Source organism: Macrosteles quadrilineatus, unplaced genomic scaffold, assembly GCF_028750875.1.
Source record: "Macrosteles quadrilineatus isolate MER2022 unplaced genomic scaffold, UCM_ALF_1.0 Scaffold_24__1_contigs__length_1734639, whole genome shotgun sequence".
Lineage (NCBI taxonomy): Eukaryota > Metazoa > Arthropoda > Insecta > Hemiptera > Cicadellidae > Macrosteles > Macrosteles quadrilineatus.
The window spans coordinates 643,230-665,403 of NW_026542617.1; the positions used below are offsets into that span (position 1 = coordinate 643,230).

Below are 22,174 nucleotides of genomic sequence, written 5' to 3' on the forward strand. Positions count from 1 at the left end.
GGGAAGTAGCTATTAACGTAGACACGTGGGCACGGTATGACCTACACCCGGGACCGATTTACTTTTTCATTTTGATGTCCCCAGAGGCCAAAAACACTATTGGTTCCAATTTTAATATATGTGTGTCCGTAAACGCAATAACTCGAGTAATTTTCTTCCGGTTTTGATGAAATTTATCTTGAAGGTGTAGGGCGGGATAAACTTGAATGAGTTTGCGAACCGGCAAGATTGGGTTATGGGAATAGGGTACTTTGGGGTTTGGAATGTTCAAAAAACAAAAATAGTTGTTTTTTTTTCAAATTTTTATCTTTAAAACAAGAAAATGCCCAATTTGCATCAATGCCATCTTGTAGAGCTTGAAAAAATCTCATAATTTTGTAAATTAAAGCGTTGTTGCACAATTAAAGGTTACAAAGAATATTTAAATAAACAGTATATTTAAAATTCCCATGTTATACTTAAGATTCTTCATCATCCTGCGTTTTGAGGATATGGCCTTGGGGGAATGTGTTGAGGAAGGGAGGGTAGCGCGGGGTCATTATGCGCACCATTCTGAAAACATAGTAAATACACAACTACTAAATCGACACGTAGGTGGTTCATCTGCCGCCTGAGCCAAGTGAAATGAAAACTGTTGCAGATTCCTTTTTTATGGTTATAATTTGGCAAATTTATTCATTTTATTCTTTACTACTACTATTTGGTCAAAATAACACTACTAAACCTCCCTTAACAAACACAAATTTTACCGGTACTCGTTAAATCTAATGTTGTTTAAATGAGGAATAAATTGTTAGTTGCCTCGTGTTCTTGAAGTCCATATATAGTGAATAAATATGGATTTCAAGAACACAATTCAACCAAAAAAATTTGTAACTTGATAACAGAAATGGTAATGATAACAAGTGCCTGAAACTAAGTAGCTATAAACTTTGTTTTATTTTGTAAAATTTATTTTTTTAGGACCCATTGAACTAGGAAATCAGAATGATGAAAAACTGGAAAATAATATTAAATTCTGATTACCAAGCGAGTTATGCTGCTTAAAATTGTTGAATTATTTAATATAATTTTGAAAAGCAATTTAAAATTTATATCCTTAAACAACATGTCCTTGTATAACATAACATCATTGACTATTGGATACTGAAGTAGACTTCCCATCTATATGGACCAGCTGTTGCCAATATTTTATTAAAACAGAACTAGTTGAGTGAGCCTGACACATAATGTGATAGTGTCTAAAATTCTATTTTATTGGGGCATAACTATCCATGGATTCCATGGATATAACTGGACCATGTCTTCTTCATTAAGGTCGTCTGCTACATTGTATTGCATTGAAGATTTGTGAAGTTTTTAAAGTTTAATTTTGATGGTTTAGATCTTTTGAAAGTGTTTAAAATCTAGTCAAAGATGTTTGGTAATGTATTTGAATATATCTAAAAGACTAAATATGGCCCCTTTTTCAAAAATATTTATCTAAAGTGGAAAACTAAAACTCACGTTTTTTATTGCTGAAAACCACATGTTTTCACTGCTGAAACTTTATAACCATAACACTTTACTTGGTTCACTACAGTAATAAAAACTAATTTAAAACGTTGGGTCTCACTTCAATAATTATATTACTACAAAGTATAACCGCACTCACTGAAATAAATTTTTACTTTTTGTTAACTGAGAGACAGGAAATAGAACTGGTTTGACTCTGGATGTGACTACTTCATGTTTCAACAAATTATCATGTAGAGTTCCCACCACCCACCCCACCCATCGCTGAAAACTCAAGCTCCATCAGTGAACTTTGTACCCACATTGGCTGCTTGTCAAACCACCTGTCAACATTCTGTTTACAAACAAACTGATTAAGCAGCATTGTTAATGCCATAATATTGTTATCTCTGTACTACAGTCACGTTTAGGATATTATTATTGATGCCCTTATTTTAATCAAATAATTGAAAGGGTTGACTGGTCCAGAATATTTATTTGTATATATAATGTAGATAAATTATCTGTTTTCTATTGTATGTTTAAATCAAATCATGACTGTAAATAATTTAGTACCTCCCGGATGGGGAAGGAAAGAAGTCATTAGAAAAAAAGGTTTAAGTGCAGGAAAAATTGATGTGTACATTACATCGCCAAAGGGGAAAATTTTTAGATCTAAAAAGGAGCTACAGAAATACATTTCTGAGAACAAGTTATCCCTGACTATTGACAATTTTAACTTTTCTACATCAAAAAGTAGTCAAGCGGGAAATACCGAAGTTTGCAGCATAGAATATCAAGATTCATCACAGAGCTTAGGTTCTGAGTCAAGTTTGTCAATCTTCTCTGATTCATCGATTAGTAACATTGATTTGCCAACAGAAACGACAAATGAAACAATTACAAATATTCAAAATGTCAAAATACCAGACACTTCCAAAGAACATAATATTAGGTTAGCTTGCTCGTTGTTAGGAGGAAATTGGGTAACAGATGACTCAATACGATACTACTTTGAGATGATGGATACCATAGTTAGCAGTAAACATCAGTGTGTATTGTTGATGAACCCTGTAATTAGTCAGGCAATCAAATGTTTAGCTGACTATGAAACACTTTTAACACCATTAGATCCAAAGAATAAGAATTACATAATTATTCCAGTTAATGACTCAAAATCTATTCAGGAAGAAGTTAGCGGATCACACTGGAGCCTACTTCTCTACTCCAGAACAATGAAGTCATTCTTGTATTTTGACTCCATAAACAATTCAAACAATTACAAGTCAGCTGTAACAATTGCAGAAAAATTGAATGCTTACTTTGACTACTCAAAGGAGCCAGTCAAAATTCACTCTTGCAAAATACCGCAGCAAAACAATGGCTCTGACTGTGGAATATTTATGATTATAATGGTTGACATTTTAATTGCACACATAATGAATGAAAAATCATTAGCATCACCTCAGGATCTCATAATAAATCCTGCTACTTTCAGTGAGTTTAGTGTGTGGACAAAACGAGCACAACTAGCTTCAATTATGTATAACCCCTCACAGATACATAACTTCAAGAGTGAGCTAATACAACAAATGTTAGACTCAGTTCAAAATGGTGCAGCTGAACAAAATAAACCCACAGGAAAAGATGAAGCAGTGCAAGTTGATTTCACACCTCGTCAATCTCAGATGAAGCCTACATCAGATGACCAGACTGTGGAACATAAAAAACATACTGCTGGCCAACAATTTGTCGTGGATGGATGGAAGCAGAAATCAATTAATCGTAGAAGAAATCAAAGTTATCAAACTAAAGTATTTTATTCCAAAAACTATGACCTACAACTAAGCAATAGATTTGAGTGCCTAAACAGGTTTAATGAAAACTTGAACAAGACATCTGGCAGCATTAATCAAAACCAAACTAATTGGCTCAAGGACCGAATAAAAATGGATGACAGAAAACAAGTTTACAATACAAAATTTCATAAAAATAAAAACAAAAAGGATTTTCTCAAGTCAAATGTTACTGTATGTTCTGACAGTCAAGGGAAACATTTAGCTCAAAAAATTGAAGAGCTTAGTGAAAGAAAAGTTAACACTTTTGGCTATGTGAGACCAAACACAACCCTTCTTCAAGTAATTTCTTCATTGTGGTGTGATTTCATCATAGTAATTTCTTCAGCCAAGATTGACAACAAAAATAATCCTCTACTAATTCTTGGGGGAACAAACAATAGCCTGGATGAAGATTTTACAAATATATATAAAAACCTTGAAAGTGAGCTAAAAACATTAACCCAGAACAGACCTGTTTTCCTGTGCACAGTACCTAACAGATATGACAGGCCTCAAAATAGCAAAGAGAACTATGAAATAAGAAGAGTAAATAGTTACATAAAGGAAGTGGCGATACGACTAGACAAAGTCATTCTAATTAATCTCAACCACATGAAGAGACAGCATTACACTGTACAAGGTCTACATCTAAATGCTGCAGGCACGACAAAACTGGCCCGTATTTTTATAAAAGCCCTATGTTGGTGGAAATCTCAGGAGCTACATTACAAGTTACAGTTCCATCAGCCTCTAGTAAGCTTAATAGAAACCGACATGGAAGACAAAATTATGGAATACAAACATAGTGAAAACACTGCTTTCGCACATTGTATTTCTAGTGATTTTGGGGCTGATAGACAAATGTCCGCTGGGGTGGCAGTGAGTTTCAAAAAAGTTATTGGAAAACCACAAGAATCTGACTGTTTAACAGACCACCTAACCTACCAAGAAATCCTTAACGGTGCTGGTTTTTATGCTCTAGTGACTAAACATAAATACAATGGCAAACCAACAGAAGCCGACTACAACAAAGCTTTCGATGATCTGATAAAATATTTCAATAAAACAAGATTTAGTAAGCTGATTTGTTCTGCTATGGGATGTGTCCGTGATGAGATACCGGTAGAGCTATTTGCAAGAAATATATTTAAGTTTCAGCAACTCACCGGAACCCCTGTGGAAGTTATATCCTACAACCAATGGTGGTCTTCAAGATCATTGTGGAACGGGCTTACATACGAAGAGTTTAATACCAGCTTAAGACATCATATTTTGCTGCAACATCTACAAGTGAAGTCATCAACACAGGACCTTCCCGCTATGCAACAGAAGATATTCACACCATCACTGCCTGCACCTCAGGAACTAGACAAGCAAGATGCCGTACCTGGAGACCAGGAGGTAGCTGAGCAACCTCAAGAAGAAATGTCGTCAAGTGTGTGTGTGAGTGATACAAATGGGCAATATAGTGTCAGTGATTCACCTGCTTCTTCTTCTTTAGGCCTAAATTTAAACTAAATTGGTATGACAATGAAAACTTTTCTGCAAGTTTTTATAATCCTGTAAAAAATACTGATTCTATTGGCAACCATAATACTTCTATTCCAATATGCTTTAATAACAGTAAAGATCTTAACAAATTGAAACAGACAAATTGTCATACACATAAAGTAATTAGTAATAGCAGCACTCAAAATTTTTCAATATTTCACCAAAATGTTCAAAATTTATCAACAAGATTAGGCATTTTAGAAATAAATTTGGATGAAATTAACCCAGATGTTGTTGTTTTAACTGAAATTAACATTTATGAGGAGGAATTAATACATGTAAACATTACAAATTATAAAATATCTTCATTTTGGACAAGGAAAACCACCACCGGTGGTGGTGTATTAATCTTAACCAACAGATTTGTAAAATGTAAAAAGGTTTTAAATAAAGAGGTTCAAGAAATTATTTCAGAGAAGGAATTTGAGTGTTGCTTGGCTGAGATAATTATTAATGATTTTTCCTTTTTATTAGTAGGTGTATACAGAACTCCTGAGTATAAGTATAATGATTGTTTTTTAACTAAACTTGAAGCTGCATTAGATGTTTTAACAAAGAAGTATGAAAATATAATTTTAGCAGGTGATATAAACATAAATGTACTGAAACATGATGCATTGTATTATAGATTTTTAAGTACTATAACTATGTACAATATGTTTTATAAAGTTAATTTTCCTACAAGGGTTACCAACAACTCAGAAACAGCAATAGATAATTTTATTACTAATATAGACACCATTCAGACAAATGTAACAGGAATAATAACACTTGTATCTGATCACGATGGTCAGCTTTTAGAGCTAGTAGGTTTAAAAAGCATGAAAAAAAAGTCGGTAAAGAAAACATGTAGAAAATTTAAGGAAAATGATGTTATGATATTTTTAAGTGATTTAAGTAATGAATCGTGGTTAGATGTTTTTCAATCTTCTGTAGATGTAAAATATGATGTTTTTATTTCTATTTTTAGTTATTATTTTGATGTAAATTTTCCAAAAGTAATTAGTATGGAAAGAAAGTACAATGATGGTAAATGGAATTCAGGTGAAATAGTAGAGAAAAAGTTTGAAATAACAGAACTTGAGAATTTATGTAGGAGAAGAAAATATAATGCAATGAGTAAAATGATTAAAATAAAGAAAAAAGAATTTAAAGAATCAATTAACAAAGCGAAACAAACATTTTACGGCAAAAAGATAAAAAATGCCACTAATAAAACTAAAGTAACATGGAAAATTATAAAAAAAGAAATAAAACTTAAGTCGAAAACAGTAGATCTAACTTCAAATAAAACCATTATTCAAAATGGTCAAACGGTAACACACCCACTGGCAGTGAGTAATATATTTAATAACTTTTTTACAACTGCAGTTGAAAAGCTTGTTTTGCCATATGTTTCACAACCATTAACAACAGCAATAGGTACAGTAACACAGAAACCCTCAAAATCTTGCATTATTAAAAATTTTAAGTTTGAATCTATAACTGAAGACAATCTTAGAAAATTAATACTTTCTTTTGAAAATAAATATTCAACGGGGTATGATGAAATACCTATCACAATAATTAAAAGATCACTACCATATATTTTAAAACCATTAGCACATGTAATAAATTCTTCTCTGATTTCAGGAATTTTTCCATCCAAATTAAAATTAGCCAAAGTTATTCCCATATTCAAAAAAGGAAACACCGCAGACCCATCATGCTATCGCCCAATATCTCTTTTACCGGTTTTTTCAAAAATTTTTGAACGAGTTGTTTATATTCAGCTCTTTAATTACCTTGAAACAAATCAAGTGTTTGATAAGGAGCAACACGGGTTTAGACCAGGAAAATCTACAATAACAGCTGGTATAGATTTTATTGAATCAATTATAAATTCAGTAGATAATGGTGATAAAGTAGTTGGAATATTTTTAGACCTTAGTAGAGCTTTTGACAGCGTTTCACATTGTAAACTATTAAATATTTTAAATGAATTAGGAATAATAGGAAAAGAATTACGGTGGTTCACTTCATATTTAGAAAACAGAGAACAGTTTGTTGAAGTGGACTACGTAATAGAGAAAAGAAATACTAAATATATTGAAAACTTTAGATCTCAGCGGCAGACACTACGATATGGAGTACCCCAGGGATCGATCTTGGGGCCTCTTTTGTTCCTCTGTTACATTAAGGGGTTACCAGAGATGATCCCGGTCAGTGATGGATCTATGTGTCTGTATGCTGATGACTCTAATGTTTTGTTTTCAGGAAAATCCAATTTAACTATTGAAAAATCCTCAAACAGGAGTCTTCTCTCTATAAAAAAGTTTTTGGATGAAAGAAATCTTCTTATCAGCACAACAAAATCAAATCTAATATCCTTTTCAACTAAACAATCAATAACAGCATTTGAACCTAATATTTTTATAAAAACAGACAAAATTGATCAGGTAAACCAAACAAAGTTTCTGGGACTGGTTATTGATGAAAATCTATCTTGGGATAATCACATAAACTATGTAGTAAATAAATTATCATCTGGCATTCATGCCTTGCGGCTGATGTCCAAGGATTGCAACTTGGAAACTCTTAGGATAATCTATTATTCTCTAATTCATTCCCACATATCCTATGGAATCGCCATTTACGGAGCAACAACTAAGGCAAATTTGGATAAAATACTTATAAAACAAGAAAAAGCTATTAGAGTGATCATGAAATTAAAAAGAACAGATTCAGTTAAAAATATCTTTCCTGAATTGGGTGTATTAACAGTTTACAGTTTGTATATATATGAGACAATAATTTATGCAAAACAATTTCATTTATTATCCACTGCAAGTAAATATAACACACGCTTTCAAATTAACCTTCCTAGACATAATTTAGAATTCTATACCAAAAAACCTTCATATGCAGGCTTAAAATTTCTTCAAAAATTACCGATTTCACTTAAAAAAGAAAATAATACAAACCGATTCAAAAGCCTACTAAAAGACTTGTTGATAAGAAACCCATTTTATTCCATCAAAGAATTTTTAAATTGTAATCTCGAAACGACCATTTGAATTCCAGTTACTACCTAGTTTTACTCTAACGTAGCCTCCGTAATCAGGATTTTGTGATTTTTTAAAGTTATAGCACTCATTTTTAGTTTTACTATATAAATCCTTTGTGAATGATTTTAATTATTTAGTTTATAATTTTTTGTTTATGTTAGTTTAATGACGCTATTCAAGACATATTGTCTAAACTTTGTGAATAAAGAATATTTGATTGATTGATTGATTGATTCCTTATTTTCTTTGCTGACCAGGTTGATGGGTCATAACATCAGTTTCTATAACTCTTCATAAGTCATTCCCTAAGTTTGACTTGGTAAAAAAGTTGATCTATTTAACATCCCTAAGTTTGACTTGGTAAAAAAGTTGATCTATTTAACAGAATTTAGTAATTTATATCAGCACAATCTGTAGGAGGTGGCTGATATAAACTACGACGATTTTGATAAAAAATCTGGCTACAAATTCAACATGGGGTTGAAATCTTAGCAGGGGAGAATATTAGTAAAATACTTGAAGATGTAGGAGCTGCGATTGGAGTAGAGGTGCATAGCAACGACATCTCGGCGGCACACAGGATCCCCAGCTTCAAGAAAGACCGCTCGCAATCTATAATTGTTCAGTTCACCGCACGCGTAGTAAAGGAAACCTGGATTTCGAATTATAAGGAATTAAAGACTCCTCTCACTGCCAAACAGATCAATGCGACCTTCACACATCAACGAGTGTACATCAGCGAGCATCTGTCTCCAGAAAACAAACTGTTCCTGAAGGCGCTAAAGGAAAAGTGCAAACAAGTTGGATTCACCTACGCGTGGTACCGGGAGGGGAAGTTTTTTGTGAGGAAGGCGGATAAGGACCGTTGCAAGAGAATCAACAGCTACGATGAACTTAATGCGCTCAAGTGAAATCAAAAGTGAGTCAATGAGTCATTTCATGGTTGACATTTTTCTTGCTAATTTAGTTGTATTCAATTTTTCTTTTTTAAATACAAGGATTAAAATCTATTTAAGTCTTCTTTTTCACTATTACAGAAGATAGTTCGTCAAAAATTATCAATTTAAGTAACTTTTTTTGCGACAAAAACACAACATCTGTAATTAACTTATTGTGTCTAAATATACGTAGTTTGAGAAAAAATTTTGACAGTTTTTTATTAGAATTAAATCAAATTAAAGCTACAGTTCATTTTATTATTTTGAGTGAAATATGGATAGGCTCAGATGAAACTAATTTATATAACATACCGGGTTTTAAGGCCTTTTTTAGTTGTAATGATGTTTACAGAGCTGGTGGAGTAGCATGTTTTGTAAATAACTCGTTTAGTATTGATACTTTACATTTTGACTTTAAAACTGCAGATATTCTAATTATTCATGTTAAATTAAAAAGTTGTTTCTTCAAATTGTTTTGCCTTTATAGATTACACAAATTTTCAGAAAACGAATTTACCTCAGAACTGTCAAAATTGTTAGAGAATGTTACAGGTAATGCTATTTATGTAGGTGATGTCAATATAAATTTGTTAAGTATAGATAATGCAACGTTAGCATATCACAGTTTATTAAATAATAATGGATTTGTCTCGATGATTAACAGTCCTACTAGAATTACCAGTACTTCTCAAACATGTATTGACCATATTTTTATTAGGTTTAAGGATGTAAATAGTTTTGAAAGTGCTGTTTTTGATATAGGTGTAACAGATCATTGTTTTATAGGGCTTAAATATAAGGGTGTATTTGATACACAGAGTGAAACATTTGAAAATTCAGATGTTCAAAAAAAATGCATTGATATAAATTTATTCAACGAAAAGTTAAAAGAAGTAAGCTGGAAAAATGTTTTTGATAACAATGATACAAATATTAGTCTCAACTTTTTTCATAATAATATAGTTGATACTTTGGAGAATTGCATGAAAGAGACAAATGTAAATAGTAAATTGAATAAGGCAAAAAAGATTACACCTTGTATTTCATCAAGTATCATAAATAAAATTAAAAAACGGAAAAAACTGTATAACATTTTTAGGAGGAGGCCATATGATACACATTTTGAAAGCTACTTTCGTAGGTTCAGTAGTAGTTTAGGTAATGAAATAGCTATTACAAAAAACCAATTTTACGAAACTAAACTAGAGGACTGCAAAGGTGATACAGCGCAGCAGTGGAAAATAATAAATAGTCTAACAGGTAGAACAAGCAAGGGCACTGTGGATAAGATTGAATCACATGATAACAAGCTTATCTCTGACCCAGCTGTTGTCGCTCAAGTTATCAACGACTACTTAATCTCTGTACAATCTGGACAAATGACAGGAATAGGTACAATCGTATCTGGTGTTCTACTGCCGCTTAAAATCCAACCACGATCATTTTTTTTATTACCTACTACAGTCGAAGAAGTAACTGCAGTAATAACTAGCCTAAAAAACAAAAAATCCTCTGGTTATGATAACATAACAGTGGATTGTGTCAAAAGATGTATAGATGTAATTTCCCCTGCCTTAGTCAACGTTATAAATTTAAGTTTTGTAAATGGTGTTTTTCCGCATAAATTGAAATCAAGTATTGTAGTTCCAATATGGAAAAAAAGTAATAACTTGAAACTTGACAATCTAAGACCAATAAGCCTTTTGTCTGTGTTCTCTAAAATATTTGAAAAGATATGTAAAATACGTTTGTTAAATTTCTTAAATAATTTAAACTTTTTTAGCAACAGACAATTTGGGTTCATTAAAGGTAAATCTACAGAAGATGCTTTGATTACAGTTACTGAACAAATTTATAACAACTGCAACTTAAATTTAAAGACTACAGGGCTGTTTATAGACTTTAAAAAAGCTTTTGATTTTGTGAATCACACAATTCTATTAAACAAATTAGAAGCTGCCGGTATCAGAGGTGTGGCCTTAAATTGGTTTGAAAGCTATTTAACTCAGATGAACCAACAGGTAAGAATTAAAAACAATGTCAGCCAACCCCACATTGTAAGATCGGGTGTTCCACAAGGTTCAGTGACGTCAAGCACTTTATTTTTAATTTTCATAAACGACCTTTTGGAATTACCATTCAGAGGAAGGATCAATGCTTTTGCAGACGACGTTGCTTTATTTTACTCGCATCAAAGAGAGCAGGTCATTTATGAAAGCATTACACACTAGGGTGGGCTGAAAAAAAAAATTATTTTTTTTTCTTAATGCTATACCGAAAAAAACTTGTCTCTATGATGGGTTATCAAAATGCAACAAAGAAAAAAAATCTATACCTAACCTCTAGCTAGCGCATTACACTTGAAATTTCAAAATTTCACTCAAATTATAAGCTTTTGTAAATATAATTAAAGCATCTAAATACCTGCATATTGGACTGCTATAGTGATATTACGTTAGAACAGAGCCTTGGAAATACAATAAGTAATTGCAGAAGTTTAATTGTATTAATCTGAGGTAGCGCAATAGTCATTACAATGACGCATTTTTGAGTCAAGTGCGGGATGACAGCTGCGAGTTCGGGCGATGACCCGGCGGCCTTGCCGGGCTCCCCCACCCATACTCTCCACACACCCACAATGCACTTCGCGGGGAGACGTTGAGACGGCCTGTCACTCGGCAGTTTACATCTGTGTACGATTTTGGACTGACGTTTGAGTTGATCTTGTAAATTATGTTTATAATTTTTTGAGTTAAGTTTATTGTGCGTGATGGCCGTTGCCAAGAAAGTGACTCGGAGTGACTTTGATTGTCCTTTGTTTGGCTGTCCAAGGGAATTGCCTGTGAGTAAGCTTCCAAATTACCAGGATGTTATTAGGAGCTGTTTCCATGAACAGTATGTACTAGCATTAGAAAGTAATAAGCCTGTTAGTTTCTCTCAGATATCAAATATTGTTGCTCCAAAAGTAAAAGCAGTCTTTGACAAAGCATCAATACCAACAGTGACGCCTTACAGAATCGTTCAGTTAATAAACTCATACCATGATAGCTACCGTAATCTAATGAAGTCCTTTAAGCGTGACAAGGAAAAAGAGAAGTACAAACAAAAAGTTGAGGAGTTCAGGCAAAAGGCTTTATCACTATTTGATGTATCTGCATGTAAATGTAAAATAACATACTCATGCAACTGCAAAAAAGTCCCTGAGATCTGTGAGTGCCCTTTGTCAATTTCATGTAAATGTGAAAAAGACAAAAAGATTCCCGTGCTTGAACTTAAGTTTATGTATTTCCAAAGATATCTTGGACAAGGAAAAATTGGAAATGTAGACAAGAAGGAGTCGAAAAAAATAATCAAAAGACTGCAACGTAAGGAAATAAAAAATCGGGTTGTGTCGTCTAACATTCCACCAGTTTCATATTCCCAGCCTACATGCTCTAAGAATGTGACGGAGTCAAACATAGATCCAGACAAAATCTTAATGGAAAAAGAAAAGTCTGATGATTCTGATGACGACTACATTCCTATTCCGAGTTCTACTAAACAGCAGTGGCAAATGCGTATACAATTAAAAAATACCGTATTGGCAAGTGACCGATTTGGGGTTTCGGACAGAGCAACAGCTGCTATTGCCTCTAGTGTACTTCATGACCTAGGTCTTGCAACTAAAGAGGACGATTCCCTCATAATAGATAAGAACAAGGTTAGAAGGGAAAAACAATCATTCAGATCGAATCTCCAAGATAGAATAAAAAATGAGCCGGACGTAATTCAAGGGCTATATTTTGATGGCCGAAAGGATAACACATTGAAGATTGACAAACTGAATCAAAAGTGTTTTAGAAGAACTGTAAAAGAGGAACACTACTCTATCATTCAGGAACCTGGCTCAATTTATGTTGGCCATGTATCACCAACTACTGGAACTTCAAAGGACATTGCCAGTGCTGTCTTGGACTATTTACATGAGCAAAATTTTTCGCTGGATGAGCTTGATGTGATTGGATGTGATGGTACTGTCACAAACACCGGCTGGAAAACTGGTGTAATTCGCAAAATCGAAGAGAAAATTAAAAGACCACTGCAGTGGGGAGTTTGCCTTTTGCACCTAAATGAATTACCATTTAGGCACTTGTTTCAAACTTTGGATGGTGAAACGACTGGTCCTACATCTTTTAGTGGTTATATTGGCTCAAAACTCAAAAATTGTGAAAAACTTCCAGTTGTGCAGTTTCAAAGCATTGATTGTGACATACCAGAAATTGATAGGAAAATCTTAAGTAAAGACCAACAGTATCTTCTGGACATAAGTTCGGCTATAAAATCAGGCACCTGCTTGGCAGACTTGGCAGTTCGTGAACCAGGTCCTATTTCTCATTCTCGATGGCTGACAACAGCAAACAGAGTACTGCGTCTCTATTTAAGTGTTGAGAATCCATCTGAAGAACACCAAACTTTGGTACAATTTATACTTAAATCATACATGCCTGTATGGTTTAAGATTAAAAAAAGTAAATACCTTACTGATGGACCAAAACATGTTTTCGATTTAATAACATCATCAAGATTCCTGCCAGAAAACTTGATTAAGGTGGTTGATCCTGTGATCGAAAGAAATGCTTTTTTCGCACATCCAGAAAACTTGCTACTGAGTATGATCGTTGATGAAAGGGCTCATATCAGAGAGTTGGGGTTTAGAAGAGTTATTAAATCAAGGGCCGTGGCTTCCAAAGAAAAGCTAGTCCGAACTTTTAAACCTCCAAAACTCAACTTCCAGGCAAAAGAATATTACGAAATTATTGATTGGACTACTACAGCTATTTATCCACCACCTCTGTTACGAAGAGTAACCGAAGAAGAAATGTGGGCCAAGATTTCAACTGCCAGTACAGCAGAAGAATGGAACTTTCATAAATTCCCGTGTCACACACAAGCAGTTGAGCGCTGTGTGAAATTGGTAACTGAAGCCTCCTCAAAAGTTGTTGGCGTCAAGAACAGAGATGGTTTCATCCGAACAACACTGCTTTCACGAGCTTCAATGCCAAGTTTTACAAGCAAACATGATTTCAAGGTTCCAAATATGTAAATAACTATTCAGTGAGAGTCAAATAGACTACAATTTTGCAGCTTGGGAATCGAAATTTGTATTTAACAATCTATTTTGTATTCATTAAATCCATTTTGATATATGTATGTAAATTGCTTATATCTTTATTTAATTTTCCAAGAGGTTTTCTTAATTTAAGTACCAACATTATAGATCTAAAAACACAATAGTAGTGGGTACAACAAAGTTAGAGAATGTACTGCACTGCAGTTGGTTAGCATTAAAAACGTCACAAATTTACTATATTGAAGGCCTTTGCGCCACCTCAAATTTAAAAATTACAAAACTTCCTATAGTTTATTGACTATTTGTAACTCTAAAATATATTATTTTCACTATAGCAAACTAATATATAAAGGTTTAGATACTTTTAAAAAATTTTAAAAATCCTATGATTTGAGTGAAATTTTGAAATTTCAAGTGTAATGCGCTAGCTGGAGGTTAGGTATAGATTTTTTTTCTTTGTTGCATTTTGATAACCCATCATAGAGACAAGTTTTTTTCGGTATAGCATTAAGAAAAAAAAATAATTTTTTTTTTCAGCCCACCCTATTACACACGACTTGGTGCTGCTGAGAAACTGGTGTGTAAAAAATCACATGGAAATAAATGTCAGTAAAACAAAATATATCAACTTTGATTTTTCAGGTTTTAAGTTCTTATCTCCAATAAAATACCATGCGCATGAATGCAATGCTACTATATGCGATTGCCGGTATTGAACAAGTAGCTAGTTTCAAATATCTTGGCGTCACATTAGACGAAAAAATGAACTGGGATATACACATTAACAACCTCCATAACACAATCAGATCAACAGTGAGAACTTTTTACTATTTACGAAATTTTTGCAATACTTCACTTTTGAGAACTTTATATTTTGCCTTGATTAACTCTAAATTACAGTACGGCATAATCTGTTGGGGAAGTGCTTTCAAATATTTAATAGATCGGTTGAGAGTCACTCAAAACTTTTTTACACGCATAATACTGAAGAAAAATGTTAGGGAGAGTTCATCTCCACTCTACAAGGAATTAAAATTATTACCTATACAACATTTATTTATTTATAAAGTATTAAGGGTTTTTTACGTAAGAAGTGGCAATAAAAACATCGAATACAGACATTATGGAACGAGAAGTACTACACAAGGGATTTTTAAATTGCCAAAAGTAAATAAAATATTATTTAGAAGGTCATTGTTGTATCTAGGTCCGAAACTTTTCAACCAATTACCAACAGACATAAAGCAGTTAAATTCAAAGAAAACCTTTTTTCAACAGGCTTTTAAATGGTTATTAGAGAAAGACGATGTTAGTCAGATGAGCTCTGTACTCATTTAGGTGTAAGTGTGAATGAGAAGTATAACTGTGAAATAAATGAGTAGTGTGAGTGAATTAGCTATGCATCCGAATCCAGATGTACCACGGGGACAGTGCATTGACGGCCCTAGGATACCCTGGGGCTACCAGCCGCCCGTTGGTCACGGAGAGGGTTTGTAGCATAGCCGATTATAACATGACCCTTGGTTAGATAGCAGTAAGACAGGTAATGGTAATAAAGAGTGAGTGAGAGAGTGAGTGAGTGAGTGAGTGAGTGAACGAATGTGTGTGTGTGCGCCTACAAATGTAGTAGATAGTGTTATCGGTTGGCCTCATCCTTGTTGCACACTTCATTATTTAGATTGGGAATGCGAGGGTAGGGATAGAAACAAAATTTTGGAAATAGCATGATGCTTGATGTTGTCCATGAAAATACCTCATCTAAATGTAATTTTAATTTGAATTTGAATTAAGTATTGTTTTCTTTGATTTTTTAGTTTAAGTATTTAGCTTTATTAAGAAAAGGATTGTCAAACATCACAGAGAGCAGGTGTCATTTTTTATGTTGAGCTAGGCTGATTCAATGTTTATTTTTAGATTATTATAATTTATTTTACTGACCACACAACTTGTTAAAGTGGTCAGTTATATTTCCAATATTACAAATGTTCATACATTGTTAATTTTTGATGGAAATAAAATCATTTATTCATTTATTCATTTATTCATCTTTAGTTGTATTAGTTAAAATAGCATACATACCTCTTATACTTTCCCATTTAAATAAATTTGCAGTTAGTAGGGTTTAGCAGATTGTAAGTCTAAGTACTGTAAAATTTTCCACATAAAATTTTCCGCCAGTTAAAGAAGCACACGAAAAGAGCTATGTAGCTGGGTTTTCTCATTCATCAGTATATCTAGATCTGCATTAAACTTTCCAATGTTGGTTGTGTAAACAAATATTTAGGATTGCTGTAATTATTATTTAATCCCTGCCAAATGAGAATCTCTATTTATAACTATTACTTACAAACCAAAATGTATGGTAAAACTAACAGTATTCTGTTTGAACTGTTTCAATAAATAGTTTAGACTCCCACAATGGTTATCCTAAAAAGAACCTGCTCTAGTTTTTGGCATTGGCTGTTATGTTTGTGAAAATATTTAGCTATAGAAGTTGATTTCATTTTAATGTTTATAAATTAAGCTGAGTTTTAATATTCAGTGTATCCTAAGGATATATTTTTTATCTCATTACCTTGAAGATTGTTGCATTACTACTAAGAAATTTTATACTTAAAAAGTCCCTTAGCTTTTTGTGTTTTAAAATAATATGGCATGTAAAAAAAACTTTAACTGTACATTGAGATAAGTTGTTTTGTAGTATTTATCTCCAGTAAAAATGTGCAGATTTACCAACTAATAACGATCCATATTTTTACTTGTTTTAGTTATCATCTAGACACTCTAGAAATTTTAACTAGAGCCATCATGTGGTGCCCGGAGCAGAATGTTATCAGGCGCCCCTCTCCCACCTAAATACACAATGAGCGATACACATGGGGTTGCGTCGCTTTCTGGGACATCCATAACAGAGACATCAATGACATAATCATTGTCCTCCACGATCGCGGCAAAATCCTGAATATATCCATTGGTAACGGAAATATAGCCATTGACCTCCCCAATGACCTTGAATTGCGACAAAATCATGACTATCCTGCGGTGTGTAGACATCATTATCGTCTTCTACGATCTTGGCAAAATCCTTAATATCTCCCGCAGTAACGAAAATATAATCATCATTCTCCACAATCCCGCACATATCTTCATCACCCCCCTCGGTCTTGGAAACATTATCATCACCTTGTGCGATCAAGGAAACTTTATTGTTGTTGATCGCGGCGAAAGTGTGATCTTTGCAGACACGTGTTGCCATAGCCATAACATTGCGATAGTAAACGCTCCGCTCGAGCTCAATTTTCTGACTTGCCGCTCAAGCTTGTAGGCTAGGCTTTACTTGTCTTGAAAATTGAGCTGCTTGCACACCTCTATGCTAGGTACATCTAACAACATTTCTTTGAAATCTTTGTACTACTTTTGCCGTGACACTTGCGGCGTCCCCCAAAGCCGCCGCCTGGGGCAGTTGCCCCCCCTAAGCGACGACCCTGTTTTTTACCCTAATGATTTAGGCTAGTATTTTAATGCAATATTTTACCGCTGTAGTCTAAAGAGTCAATATTAACTGTGCTAATACAGATAAGTAACATTCATTTAAAAACATTCAAAACGTTGAAGGAGTTAATTTGAATCACAAAGTTTACAATGTTCACAAAACTATTTATAGCTAGGGCATTAATGTCACCAAACATTGCTAGAGGATTCCCAAAACATCATTCAATCTAGTCGATGGACTTTGACAGTGCATAGGTTTATGTTGATAGAATTAAAAGAATTGCCATTTGGCTTTTGGACCTTTATCAGCTGTTCATGTTTATTATATTAATGTCCTATAAATAAGGTTTACTGAATGAACTGAAATCAAATGGTTACGATATAAAGATGCAAGTTTAGATTTAGGACAAAGACAATTATTTTACGGAAGGGAATCATATTTGCAAACCAAAAACAATAACATATCATATCGCTACTAAAACCATCATGCAAAAACCGTGATGGAATATTTTGTATACACTCCAAATAATTAACAGTTTTCTGTATTATGTGCTTGTTGAATTACTTAAATCCACAAAATATAAATGTCATAGTTGTTCTAATTTAATGTGTTGAGGTATAATAATGCTGTATAGTAATAGGCCAGTCAAATAAGAATTTTTCGAAGAATTAATTCCCAGCAAGCTGGAAATAGTTTTAATACCTTCATTTGGTCCCAAATAAGTGTAATCTGAGTGAGCTTAAATTATGGCAGTAATAAGATATGGATAGTATTTAGAACACCTAATTTTATGATTTGATAAAAAACTAGGTTTGAACTAGGTCTTTTATAAGTTTACTTGTGTACATTTGAAAGATGTATTGATAGGAAAAGAGAGATTTCGATTTCAATTCCTCAATCGATTAAACTCCACCTGCCTGATGACTTTTTCTGATACAGCATTTAATTTCAAAACACGATCTTTCTGTTTATTTGTTTATTTTTATTTTACTAAAAGGATGTATGTCTAAATAAGTGTTCTATGTGACCTCAAACAAATTCTAGAATTACGGGGCTTAAACTATTTCAATTAAGGAAATTTCAATTACAATTTTAATATATTTTCTCAACTCGTTTACTCATAGCAAGTACAAATGTTTAGAACAGTTTCATAGCACACACTATCCTACGGGTAGCATAAACAGTCTTAGTATTGTTTAAAACACTCAGGGTCGAGTTAGCTGGTCGCATGCCAGATGAGGCCCAAAGGTCTGGCTACCTACATACCATCTGACAACCTCAGGGGCATTTCATTGTAGAACAGGGTGAAGGATCAGGTGGGGAGGGGAGGGGCAAAACCATGACACAGTGGCTACCCGACTTTACCTTGAACAATTGTACTCCGATTACTGCAAACATGAACTGTAGTAGACACGTAACCAGGACAATGTTGCCAATTGTTTTTACCGCCACTATCACACACTGCACTACATGCTAAACATTACATCCAGAAAGTCAACATTAATTTCAACTTGTATGAAAGATTATAAATACTTTAGTTCAAGTTGAGTGGGTAGGCCTCGAATGAGTTTAAAATTGGGTCAGTTTCTAGAACTTAAATTTTTATTGAAAATATGGCAAAATGGCAAACTTAAAGACGTTGAAAACTTTTAAAATACCATTTGTTTACATTTCAGTAAAACGCGGAAACCTAAATTGAAGACGATTGGAAAATAGCACAGCTGATTCCATTGAAGAAATATTAAATTAATTTTAATGTATGATTTAAATTAAATTGTTGTGGTTCTTAATGAAGAGTACTAAAAGTTTGTTAAAATATTAATATTAAATTCAAGCCTAAACATCCATTTATTGTTTATGACATAGAGACAAAAATCTACCATTATTCATGTTAATACTCACTGTTACTTAGTTCAATGGATGTGTACAATCAACATGTTAAACACCGAGTTATGTATGTACAGAAATATTTATTTTCAGAAGGAAACAACCTGTTAAATTGGCTACTTAACTGTAAGATTTTGAGCTACACTTCCATACCTTGCTGTCTTTTGAACATTTAAAAACTCTAGGGAATTCAACAGTGTACCTTTTGATGGACATGAAATACAAACTTGCAAATTCATTTGTACTCAAGTGTCATCAAAATAATTTTTAACTGGTTGATACGTAACCTGTAAATTATGAAGAATTTAGAGTGACCATCAAGCAATTTTGTATAACTAAAATATAAATAACTTCTTGATCAGCATTGAGTGGACCAACTAAAATATGAAATCTTCAATATTTTGGAAAAGCAGTAGAGTTATTATGTGCAGGTAAATTACTAATGTTGACTTTCTTTAAATGTTCTAGATAAGAAATAAAATACTCGAGGATACAAGATATTCAATCAGTACATTTCTATGAGTACCTACTTATCGCAATAAGCTATTATTAATAATTTTGTTCAATGATCAGAAATGCCAATATGATTTAAAGTTGAAAGATAATTTTTGTTAATCACTATGTTGATTACAATCCAAATTAGACAAATACTTCAATACAAACAAAAAAAATATCAAAACACTATTATTCGTTTAATTCAGCAAAAATTTAATCTTGTGTAATTTAAAGATGCATTTTATTTTTTTGTGTTTATTTAATTAATTTTTTTATTAGAAATGTACTGAAGGAAAATTGGTAAAATATATATCCTTGAAATGCATATACTACATAATCATCATATATCAATAAAGTAAAGAGCACAGTACCAGTCAAGAAAATAGATAAACTTAGAAAAGAAGAAGTGAGTGTAAAATTGGAAAATACATATTGAATGTTGTATAGTAGTACATTTCTTCTATACATATAGAGTATTATATTTTCAAGCATAACTTATAGTTATTATTTTTAAGTATCGAATAATTTAAGAAAAGGAAAAATATTCTTTCCTTAGGCCTTAAGCTAAAGAATGACACATTTGCAATAGGTAGTTAACAATAGTAGTCATGAAAATTATTTTAGGTATTGAGAATTACTAAAGTTAAGAGATTCATTTGATGAGGGGTGTGCGAAGCTTAAACTTTGAGCTTTTTCAAGCAATAATAATCATTGACATCAACAGATATAAATTTAGTGTTGTATATAAATAACAAGTAGTACAACATTGAAAATTAAGAGGAAAACACAATTTATTCTAAAATACTGATAGTTTACCTTTCTGTTATCTTAAACATATCAGTTTCCATGAGTAAAATGTGTTTATAACGTTTAGCTGAACATTCTATAAATGAGCCTAGGTAATTGTCACTGAAAATATGTTTTGAGAAATAAATATATATTTGTTTGTACGTCATATTTTGTGATAAAATTTTAATCATACAGTAGTAATAAACCACTCAACTTGAAAAAGCTCAAAACTCAAAGTTAGAAAAAAGTTTGGCTCAGTTTAAAAAAAAATCTATTCGCACATCCATTTTTTCATGAGTTGTGTAGTTAGAAATAAGTTGTGTAAGTATGAAATGATGTCTTACCTTCAGTCCTTTAGCTCTATTAATAGCCCTTAGAGGTCTTAACACCCTCAGGACCCTAAGAATTTTCACTACTGAGATAGCACCTGATCTGTAACAATGAAGCCATATTTAAACATTTCAACCGATCCAGGGCTAAACTAAATGAAGGGCTGGACCTGAATTATGTTTTGCCAAAATTCAACAACTAAAGTGGTTATGTTTTGTATTTATTTTGCTTGAAATCATTCATAGATAATAAAAATATTTTCCTTAGCGCTGAACTAATTTTTGTAAAAAAAAAACAAAAGTTATGAAGAAAATATAATTTGATTTGACGGATACATCTGTCTTATGCCTTATTCTTGTGGGCAGCAGACGGGTATATCCGTCAACCTTAGGCTATTCCTTCCCTTGTTTTTATTTTTATCCATAAAAATAAAATAGCTGTGGCAATTATTATTGTCAACCACAAAAACACAAAATATCCCATTTATAATGCAGTATAATGTTTGTTTTCCTATTATAAACAATGTCTATAAATTTGTTCTTTGGATGGATATATCCATCTTTAGTTAAAGAAATTTATTAGGACGGATATCCTAATACTTTCGTTTATACTTTCGTTTCGAATACTTTCGTTTTCAGCCCGAAAGTAAATGAAGATTGACGCATATATCCGTCCATCACCCTGGAAGGGTTAAAAGACCAAACGATAAATTTATATGCATAATAAGTAAATACAATGGATAGAAACGTTATGTGTTTTGATAGCCTTGTGGGCACAACCAAAACATGTAAACTGTATTTTCCATTTTGTTAACCTTCAACTTACTTTGCTTTACAACACTCATGCACTGGTGAGGTCCACGTGGACGGGTAAATTCAAGGTAAAAAAAGGCTGCCAATATTTAAAAAACTAAAAAAGTTTTATAAAAATACGAGGGCTGATTTTAAGTAAGAGCTGGTTTTGTGTATAAATCTGTTGAGCGCTTGTATGCTGCAACAAGGCTCATCACCATTTACTGGCATCATTTGTGAACAGAATGACACAAATTTCAGCTTTGTAGCTGTCATATATGCTTCACTGTGTGTTTTTAAATTCTCTTAAACAATCAAATCTCCCGCCGCGTCTGAGGTAAGGTCAGTGATACCTTTTTATTACAAGAAACATATCCGATGCTGGCATTAATAAAACTGTAAGACCCTGAA

At 32.9% G+C, this 22,174-nt stretch overlaps 1 protein-coding gene across 13 annotated transcripts in view; it reads right to left on the reverse strand.

Annotated features, from left to right (window-relative positions):
- LOC129005578 (muscle calcium channel subunit alpha-1-like) overlaps positions 1–22,174 on the reverse strand; it is a 304,273-nt gene that overhangs the window by 105,250 nt on the left and 176,849 nt on the right. For 9 of the 13 annotated variants that reach the window (XR_008491839.1, XM_054434499.1, XM_054434497.1 and 6 more), the window contains exons 22-23: positions 20,987–21,074; positions 18,837–18,944 (exon numbers count right to left, since the gene is read on the reverse strand). Coding sequence is in view for 12 of the 13 variants with exons in the window: in XM_054434499.1 (XP_054290474.1) it covers positions 18,837–18,944; positions 20,987–21,074 (196 nt within the window). In the remaining variant the exon portion in view is untranslated. The remainder of the gene's footprint in view (positions 1–18,836; positions 18,945–20,986; positions 21,075–22,174) is intronic. The other 4 variants (XM_054434502.1, XM_054434494.1, XM_054434492.1 and 1 more) reach the window with 1 other exon arrangement.